General features: G+C 29.2%; 1 protein-coding gene across 1 annotated transcript in view; it reads right to left on the reverse strand.

Annotated features, from left to right (window-relative positions):
- Positions 1–11,032, reverse strand: part of LOC106466121 (calpain-C-like) — a gene marked incomplete at its 5' end in the record, with an annotated part of 23,728 nt that overhangs the window by 8,553 nt on the left and 4,143 nt on the right. The window contains 6 exons of the mRNA XM_013926359.2: positions 188–245; positions 5,666–5,731; positions 6,532–6,577; positions 6,946–7,064; positions 7,740–7,829; positions 8,549–8,667. Coding sequence (XP_013781813.2) covers positions 188–245; positions 5,666–5,731; positions 6,532–6,577; positions 6,946–7,064; positions 7,740–7,829; positions 8,549–8,667 — 498 coding nt within the window. The remainder of the gene's footprint in view (positions 1–187; positions 246–5,665; positions 5,732–6,531; positions 6,578–6,945; positions 7,065–7,739; positions 7,830–8,548; positions 8,668–11,032) is intronic.

Raw genomic sequence — 11,032 nt, forward strand, 5'->3', positions numbered from 1 at the left:
GTGCTTAATTACAAATAAACAATAAGCATCATTTGTACCATTAAAAATTTCAAATACTATTCTTTAACTGTATTTGGTTTTTGTTACTCTAAAAGTTAAAGTCTAATATCTTGCATTCTCTCAAGTTCCCTACAATATAACAAACTAAAATTATGATATTTAATCAAATAGTTAGATGTGGACATACCATTTGGAAGGCATGCTTCTAACAGTTCTTGAAGTTCAAATACATTCACTGACCTGTGCTATAATGTTTTAAACACAAAAAAATCAATTAATGTGTAGCAGGATGCAAAAAGAAATATGAGGTAAATATTCTCAATTATAAATTGTTCTAAAAAGGCAATGAAATTTCATCACTTTACTCTCTATTGTTATAGTTTTATAAATGTTTGATACATAATAATTCATTCAATAAAAATTAACTTAAAAAGACACAATTACACAATCAACTGACTTCTGTGCATGTAATATTTTTAAAATCTTATACATTATTTTATAAAATCTTTCAATAACTTCTCTTCACACACAAAAACAATAATGTAAATATCTAATTTCAGATATATACGCTATAAAATACATAAACATGCAGTTTAAAATATATTAGCTTCAATGACACAGCAATATCCAGTTAAGATTATGAATTATATGTAGATTTTTACACAATTATATAAACATGAAAATGAAAAATATGAACATTCAGTTTAAAATATATTAGCTTCAATGACACAGCAACATCCAGTTAAGATTATGAATTATATGTAGATTTTTACACAATTGTATAAACATGAAAATGAAAAATATGAACATGCAGTTTAAAATATATTAGCTTCAATGACACAGCAACATCCAGTTAAGATTATGAATTATACATAGATTTTTACACAATTATATAAACATGAAAATGAAAAATATAAACATGCAGTTTAAAATATATTAGCTTCAATGACACAGCAACATCCAGTTAAGATTATGAATTATATGTAGATTTTTACATAATTATATAAACATGAAAATGAAAAATATGAACATGCAGTTTAAAATATATTAGCTTCAATGACACAGCAACATCTAGTTAAGATTACAATTTATATATAGATTTTTACACAATTTACAACAATGGTAGAATACACTATAGTTGTCAAATATGTAAAAATATCCTTCCTACAATATTTTCTTGACTGAATTGTACTATTCTTATGCAATAGAAATTCAGTCAGGATTACTGTTTTTTTTTAGCAGATGTGATATTCTTTACTCTTCAGGTTCAGGTAAAAATGTGACCTGAACTTACTTAGCCTTGTAAATCTGTGTTAAACATGACTACTTCTCTCACCAACAATACCAGTCTTACACATCTGGTTATACTATACTTTTTACTTATGTAATTGATTCTCAAATCAATAAATACACATTTCTTGCAAAGCATAGAGGTTCTATCTCTATCTCTACATTAACATTTAATACAGAGTAGGCCATAACCTCAATCCATCATAACAAAATGTTAAATTTATTTAAAGGATATTGTTAACTTCAATGCCATAGTAGATCATTGAATGTCAACTCAACCAATATTGCAATGTGTTCCAGCTTTAACATTTCAAAGCTAGTTCTAATTCAATAAGGATATTTTGATAATGTACAAAGGTAAGAATAACAAATTTCAGAATATTATCTTAGATATTAACAAGATTACAGCCTCCCAAATATATGAAGGTTTTGAAAGAATTTGCAATATATATATATATATACCCATCCTGCATTTAGGCAGGATGGGTATATTTTCATTTTCAGTTCATTTTCAGTTGAACTCAGAGGCATCATTAGGTACTTAAAAAAAATTCAGGACTTGGACCATAGGCAAGGGAGTTTCAGTGTTTCAGTACAATATCAATCATGGTTTTCCATTCAGATGTTTCAAGATACCAACTGGATTTGGAGCACTGTTAAGTAGAATCGGGGCACAGGCCCTGTGTGCCAGTGCCTAGTGATGCCTCTGGTTGAAATATTATATCTATCTGGCTAAAATGGCTCTGAAATATGGATACATACTTTAGCTGTGACTTTTGACATACAAGAAAAGTGGAAGGTGTCTGATGTTGTTTTTAATTATATGTATTTTAATTACAAAACCAATATAATTTTAATAATTTCCTGTCGCTTACTCTGTAGGAAAAATTAGCAACAATATAATCTTGCTTATAAATAAACATAGATTTAAATTTATTTACATTTGTTGAGTTTCATATGTAGCACAAGATGGAAAAAAGTTTAGTAATTTCTTTAAACAACAATGTTTCCTATAGCTTAAGCATGTAACATTTTATTTTATACAGTGTATTGTTAAAATAACTGTACTAAGGTGTCTTATTTGAGCATAGTATACAAGTCAGTAGCTATACCACTTTATTTGCCATATGCATCTAATGTACTCGAATAAATTCTGTGATATATACATTTTATATTCCCAAGAGTCTTAGATATGCCAACTTTATAATGGGAGGATCAGCATGACAAATCACTTAATGATACTAAGTTTAAAGCTAAGAAATAAAGACATTGGACACTATGTACAATACAAAATGAGAAGTCTTTATCCAAGACAAAAATACAGTGTCCATACATGCAACTGACACTGGGTGGTCACCTTTCACTAGGCTTGTGAATCAATTAACTGATCTTGTTTCCTTGAGGTGTTTTTCCATCAACCAACTCACTTGAGATCTTGTATAACATTTAAATCTAATATATCTTATGTAATAGAAAATGTCGGAATTATCCCTAGTGACTAACACCATCCACCTGACTGGTCATTACCATTTGATATAGAGGCCATAACCTCAATATATCATTTGACCTACCATTGAAGGATACTTACATTACTGCACAATATACAGCATTATAACAATACCCCTCACTGATAGAACAGTATTATCTCCAGAAAATAACAAAGGTAGTTAGAACGAAGCTAACTTGATGGTTTTCTAGACTACTTGTTATGCAAAAACTGAATAACTTTATAATATACAAAAATTTCTATAATAAAATAAGAAGGTGTAAAATGCATTGTATGCCTGCATATCACACATGATACAGTTCTAATATAAAACTAGCATTGAAGTCAGCAACCATGCCACTCACTTTCTTTCCATATACATTTAATGTGCTAGAAAACGTTTTGTGGAATATACATGATACAGTCCTAATATCAAATTATGAACTTGTACATTGTTATTAACATGCAGAGGTTATCTGAGTGACATAACAATTAAACCATCACTTTCTAACTGTTGGAGATACAAGTCTGTTTAAAGTAGACATTATTGTTTAATTTATTTTATGAGTTAATATTTAATGATTGTTTAGTTTTAAGACAGGAGTGTTGAAGATGAATTGTTTTAAGTGTTGGCTGTAACAAAATTTCATTATGTAACTCTGTATGAGTCATACATTGTGTTTGCAATTACATTGTTGTCTAGGCTTTGCTAATATTGTTGATGTCACATTACTGGATATTTTTGGCATTTTTCTCATTACCTTAAGTGAGTATTGTTAACTTACAGTGCTGCTCAAATTGTTTAGAGAAAGCTTGAGGCCTCAGTTGGGCAAAATATAAATATAGGCAACCAAGCGAGCACAAGTCAAGTGAAGTAAAGTGAAGAAAATAAGTGCAGTTCAGTCAGAAAATGAGTTAGTGAAAGAAAATGTGAAGTTAGTCGGCAGGTGAGTGATTAGCCATAACAGGCAATATTTTAAAGTGAGTTTCACAGTTTGATAGAGATAAGGAAAATAATTTGTCATGTCAAAGGGTGAAAGAATTCTAAGGTAATTGAACTCATCTGTGTGATATTTGACAAAAAGGAGGCAATTATTTGAAGTTCAGGATACAACTGTGGTAACCCATGGGGTAGTGTAAGTGAATTATTCACTGATACTATTGTGATAAGAGCAGAGAAAAATAGTTCATCTTGTCAATTGGATTCTAAAGTAATTGAATCAGCCTAAGTGGACTTTTGATAAGAAATTATTTAGGGTTTGAGATACAACTGATATCCATAGTGTAAAGAATATTTGAACATAGTTAGGCTTGTTTTGAATATATTGTTTTAAAACAAGTGGAGTGTGTACTGTCCATTTATTGTCGAATTTATCGCCAACAAGTCACAGACACCTACTGTAGAAGAATCCTTAGCCCACATATACATAAAACACTGACACTAACACAGAAGCAGTGACAAAAATTAGGTGAAACAAAACATGTTATATTGTGAAATACAAAAAATCTGTTGTCTGTATAGAAATAGTATATACAAAAAAGTCCACAATTATGATGCTTAATATTAAAAGTAAAAACACAAAACCTGATATTTTTTGGCACAACGAAAGGTAAAATCTAGTTTTGGTAAAACAGCTCCATCATAAGGCTACTGAAATTAATTGGCTATAACCAATAATAAAGATTTTACCTTTCATTTTGCCAAAAACTGTTGGATTTTGTGTTTTTTAGTCTTAATATATAAGCACAATGTGCCTGAAAAGAAATTATTATAATGCTCATTCACACATAAAATTTCATCTTGTACCTTTTTTTTAAAGGAAAAGAAGAAAAGTTAACTAAACTAGAAAAATGTTATGCCAAAGGTAAAAAAATATTGTCTACACAATCCTAACGTCACAGCTAAAGTAGATTCTGTTCAATGTGTATCTCCTAAAGTTTGAATTCTGCTCTCTTGTTCTATGCTTTTATCAATTTACTGTGTGCAAATGTTGAGATTCTAGAATAACATATAGTTAAAATCTAAAAAGTATTATTATATACTTGTAACTACATAAAATTTAAAGTTTGATAAGCCATTGAGTGTGTACATTTGAGCCAAAGGGTAATGTTATATCAGAATTATAATAATTTGAGTTACGTCATCTCAAGAAGAAAATTCCAGCCAGATAGACACAATCTTTCGTCTCCATAATAACCTAAACAGTACATATTTTAAAAGATATCTTAAAAATTCTGAGCTTCCATATCTTTGAGAAGGCCTAACTTAGTACAAATTTGAATATTAGTCTGAAAATGTGCACAACTGTTTCTCTTATATAGGCCTACCAGCTAACCAAATTTCCATAATAACAGGAAACCATATAACTTTGGCTGTTTCAATCACTGAGAAAAAGGAGGTAAGATTCATCAAGGGTATCTATATGATTTACTTTTTTAGTATTTCACCACTGAAGTTTTCATTTTAATCATTAACAAATAAATATGTTGCTAAAGGTTCTGTTTTTCCTAGAAGTCATGACAAGGCAACAACTAATGTTCATATAAGTTAGTACTGACAAAGAGTGGGTTGTTATGTTACACAAGCAGTGATCTCTTTAAGCTGTGAAAATTAATTCTCACTTCGAGCTCACCCAGTGTGAAAAAAATTATCATTATACACCTGTTTATACTGTTTTATGCTTAAATATGCATAATATGATCTAGCCTTTATTCTAGGAAATTGAAGAATTTATCAAAAATATTTTCTAGGTAACTGGAAAGATAACACAAATTACATTACTGGACAAACCAAAAATGAATTTGCCTAGTTTGAGAAACACTAGAGAACATAAGATTAAATTTTAATTATCAACTTAGTAAGTGAAAATTATTTCAAACTTCTCCTACCTCATCTGCCAGTTGTAAGAAAATGGTTTCGTAGGAGCTGACTTTACTATCAAAAGAAGGAGGAGCCTAGAATAATAAAAAAATATACCTTTATTTACAATATTATTATGAAGTGGTAAATTAACTTCTAAACTCAAGACTATAAAGACAACTTCTGGTACTTAAAACGTTTTTAGAACAAGTTTGTATCAATTCAGTCTCTACTTTACAGTCTTGGTTCTTCCAAAAGTAAATTGTTATTATTATTGTTTTTTGATTTTCCATTGTTCATGTATAAATCCACGGGTATTAACAACAATACACAGACTAAATTCTACTGTACGAGAGTAGTAAGTGTCCGAGATGAAACCAGAGAAATTGCATAACTTCAAATAATTTATAATTTATGTAACAGAACTTTGCTTCTTGACAACTGGTTATTTATCAAAATTATTTAAAAGATAAGAATTATGATGCATTTTATTTCTAAAACAATTGATTTGAAATAACCAAACAGTTTCTCCAAAATCTCATCCTAAAACAGTAGTACTAAAGTTTATAAATCTAAACTAGCTACTCAGTAGAGAACTACATATCTATAAATTAAAGCACTGTGGCAATTACATGCCCATGTCTTTTAGTTATTTTATTCTTTACTTTTACAAATTGCTCAAAATTCCCAAAGAGTTTCTTCAAAGTTTTGATCAATTTAGTAATTTAACCTTCATCAAATACATTAAGTTATAAAGATTATTATGACAATTCTTAAAGCCCATTTCTTCCATAATGTAATGTACAACATATCTACATAAAACACTTTCTAACAAGGGTCCACATATGAAAAAGTCTCTGTATTTCTTACATAAAATCTGTTTAAATGGGTTTACCTTCATAATTGCTGGTTTCACTGCTGCAGGTACACAATCAAGTAATCTTTAGTAATAAAAAAAACAACAAATTATTAAAGAAATATCATGTTTAATTTTAAAACAAAACTGCAGACTTTAAAAATATTACCATAATTAATATGAATAACTAAAAAAAAAAAATAGTATTTTGAAGACAAATTCTTAATTGTTAAAAATTTAAATATTCTCCACAATATTTTCACCATAAAAATGATTAACACTTCCAAGCTTTGGAATACACCTTGAATTTTTTCATAATTTAAAATGGTAAAAAAATTTCACATATATGCAGCTTATTTTTCAAATATTCAATGATTTATCAGTGTTCATATACTACAAATAATGAATTACTGGGTTTTTATTTTTAGCAAAAACAACACGTAATCCACTTACTTTAGTTTAATCAACTTGGTTGAGTAGACACGTAAGGTAAAGCTGGTTTCCTGTCCTGGTTCAAAGGTTGTTGGTAAAAGTACATAGCCACCTTGATCAAGGTCACATTTCATGGATATCTGGATTTGATATTGATTTTGTTTTTAAAGTAACGATTTATTTTTATTCAAGCTACAATAATATTTTGAGGAAATTTAAATAAAACACAGAGCATTCTATAAAACAGGAAATTTACGGAAATGCTTATTTTATAATAATATTATACAAAGACATCAGTACATGAAGGCCAAGGTCCCTTCATCTCAAATACAGAGGAATCAACCCCCACTTCAGCCTAATATAAATGTTGGTAACTTTACAATTTCTACAACTAAAACTGTATGTTTTCTCCAAAATAATGACTTACTAAGAACATATAAGATTATAAAATATATATAGTAGCTGGAGACAGAGTTGAAAAGATAGGAGATAAGAAGATTGACATAAAAAATAATTCATAAACATCAGGAAACTGCTTATTTTTATGCATTAATTCTGCTTGTTGTTCCCAATTTCCATCATATCTTGATCCCCCCCAATTTAATCAAAATAGATCCAAATTAACACTTTAATTTTAAATATTTTCTTGGGAGACATGTCCCCTACCCCTTCTAGTTCCCATCTACCCTTTGCAGCAGAATTTTTACAAGTTTGATTTACTTCTAATTTTGCCTCCCTACCCTAGACACACACACACATGCATATACTTGGATTCTGACACCTATGTTACAAATATATAAGTATATGTACTATACCTGTCTACTGTTGCTATACTGCGAGTTCACTAGTGACTTGTTTTTCTTGAAAAATGATCTTCCTAATGTTTCAACAGGAGACTTGGGCAGCTTCAAACAGAATACATATTTAGTTTTAATTTATTATATATATGAAAATATCATTTTCAAAAATTAAGCATGTATACATTTATACTGACTTATAACTTCTCTTAATTTTATGTTATTTTCTTAGGTTATTTTCTTTATCTTTTTAATATTAACCCACACTTTTTAAATACTAATGTCTTATGATGAATATAATTGTAATCATTCTTCACCAGCTTATAAAAGACATACACGCCATAACAATTGTTATTGTGTTAAATGGCTTATATAAATAGTGTTTCAACCACTGCTGTGTTTGTTGTATACCAGCTGGCCTGAAGAGATCTGGATTTAATGAGACACATTAACAGCAGTGGATAAGTATAGAACTGTTGGAATACTATTATTACACGCTCTTTTAATTCAAGAAAATCCCTAAGCAATTAGATTAAGAATGTAGTGTTTGAAAATGTAATATGCCAAATACTAATGTCTTATGATAAATATAATTGTAAGAATTAATGTATACATTTCAATTGATATAAATATAATATATCATTACTAAAAAAGTCATTTTGACAAATAGAGCTTTATACAGAGGTCACAACCCAGAAATGTAGCATGCAAGATAACAAACACCCACAGTTCCTTACAGATTTTATACATTTCAATAGTAAATTTAAAAAATCAAAATGTATAACTACAAAGAGATTCTTCTGCATTCTTAAATGGCTATTCCTCACCTGATATAAAGTAAAACCAATTACTTTTGGTTCAAGAACAGTGTGTTGGTTGAGAGAGATGAGTAATTCTTGAGTATCTGGTAGGATCAACTGGTATTGTGGGTTGGTGTGAAAAGTATCTGAAGAAAAAATTACTCTCTTTGAACTGAAAATACAACATGCATGAAAACCACTAAAGTCACCCTTTTACTCTGCTTACATAACAAAAGGACAACAACAGATCATTTAATCTCTCAAGACTGTCTTTGCATAAAGTAAAATTTGAATATACACTTTACTTGTGAGTAGACCATTAATTCCCTTCTTATCTTAGGACCACTAAACCTAAGTTCTTAACCATAATGCTACTAACAACTATTTCAGATACATGTTTGGTTAGTTTTGATGTAAAGCAAATTTTTAAGAAACAAGGAGGAAAAAAAAAAGATTTTCTGTAAAATAGAAAATCCAGAAAGTTAGGCATTCAGAATTAAGATATTTATTTATTAACTTAAGTTTCAAAGAAATTGAATAGATATTTCACATTAGCTCATAAAGTGTAAATAAATCATGTCGTAAAGAACTAATGCTGCTAAACCTAGTATTCCTACCTCACCTAATTCAACAGCAAATTTTATTATTATTGCAATTCAAACCTATTATCTTAGAAATACTAAATGTAACCTCTTACAAATTTTGCAAAAAATACAAGGCATGCATAAGGTCTTGAGTATAAAAAAAACAAACAAGAGGCTTTCAAATTATGCTAAACATACAAACTCTTGTTCTACCTACACTTTAATGTTATAAAAAGAAACCCTGCTATGGTATAATTTTCCAGGGAAACATTACATCACAGGTGAATTTATCACAACACTAATAAAGACTTAACCTATAAACAGGTTAAAATAAGTAACACCATCTATTACTTATATATCTTTATGAGAAGTGCTTGCCTTCCACTACACTAGTATCTCCTAGGAATGTAATCTTTTAGGGTTAAATATATAACTAAGGGCCCAGCAAACATATGTAATAAGGCTAGAATAACAAACCTACTTTAACATGAAGACACAATAATTAATTCTAAAACAGATATATATTTTAACTACCATACATACAGTATAATAGTTAGCAAAGTTAAAGACCACTTCCACTATCAACTTTTATAGTTCAATTATTTCATTTAACACAAACTGAATTTTAAAACCTTGACAAAAATAATCATATCAAATCTTCTGATAGTTTTGTAACTTGGAAAATTAACATAAAGTAAAAAGAGATGTTACTACTCAATTAAAACATTATGAAATAATTATGGAACTGAATAGATTTCGAATTTAACATTAATCTTGTCATCTAAGAAGCTTTTTTATTTTTAATGTACTCCTGCAAACTTCCACAAAACACAATTATGTAAACACTTATATCAATTTTGAACCAAATTATTTAATGAAATATGACTATTTTACCAATCTCATACTATATATATTTTTTCCTTCTTAGAAATTTTATGTACATTCAATCATTCTGAGGGACTAAAAAATTAAATCAAGATATTTCTAGGAGGTAGCTTAAAATATTCTTATAGTGTGATTAAAAATTACAACAGATAAATCAACTAGTCTTTAAAATACTGATATTTTGAATTTTGATATAAAACATAGCACTTAACTTACAAGTGTAAATATACAAGATGCAAGTGGGTACCTCAGGTCTCAGTCTTAGGACCTTTGCTCTTTTTGATTTACATCAATGACACAGATGAGGAAATAGTCAATAAAGTACTTAAATTTGTAGATGGGGTTCTTAAGGTATTGGGTGTTGGTAAGTATGAAGAGGATGCTGCTGATTTACAAAAGGATTTAGATCATTTAGTGAGTTGGACAAATAAATGGCAGATGGGTTTTAATTATAATAAATGCAAGAGAATGCATGTGGGTTATCATAATTTGAACTATAAGTATAATTTGGATGGGAATAACCTTCATAGTGTTATGAAGGAAAGGGATATTGGTGTAGTAGTTGATCAGTCTCTAAAGCAATCCAAGCAATGTGCTGTTGCTAATGGTAGAGCAAATAGGATTTTAGGTTGTATCTACAGAAATAATGAATACAAGTCTTAAGAGGTTATAATTTCATTGTACAGGTCACTGGTGAGGCCAAATTTGGAATATTGTGTTCAGTCTTGAGCTCCTTACCTTAGGAAAGACATTGCTTTGTTGGAAAGGGTTACTAGAATGGTGTCTGGGATGGAGGAGTTGTCATACAAGGATACGCTGAAATAACTCAAATTGTTTTCTCTTGAGAAAAGAAGAGTTAGGGGATCTGATTGAGGTGTTTAAGATTGTAAAAGGAATTGATAGTGTTGATGCATCATTTTTTTTTCATATTTAACAGTGAGAATAGTGGAACTAGGGGCCACAAATATAATCTTTGGCAAGGTAGGAATCATCTTCAGCTAAGTTTCATTTTTCTAACAAGGTAGTTGGCCTTTAGAATGGG

Source organism: Limulus polyphemus, unplaced genomic scaffold (assembly GCF_000517525.1).
Source record: "Limulus polyphemus unplaced genomic scaffold, Limulus_polyphemus-2.1.2 Scaffold2157, whole genome shotgun sequence".
In the NCBI taxonomy this organism is placed as follows: Eukaryota; Metazoa; Arthropoda; class Merostomata; order Xiphosura; family Limulidae; genus Limulus; species Limulus polyphemus.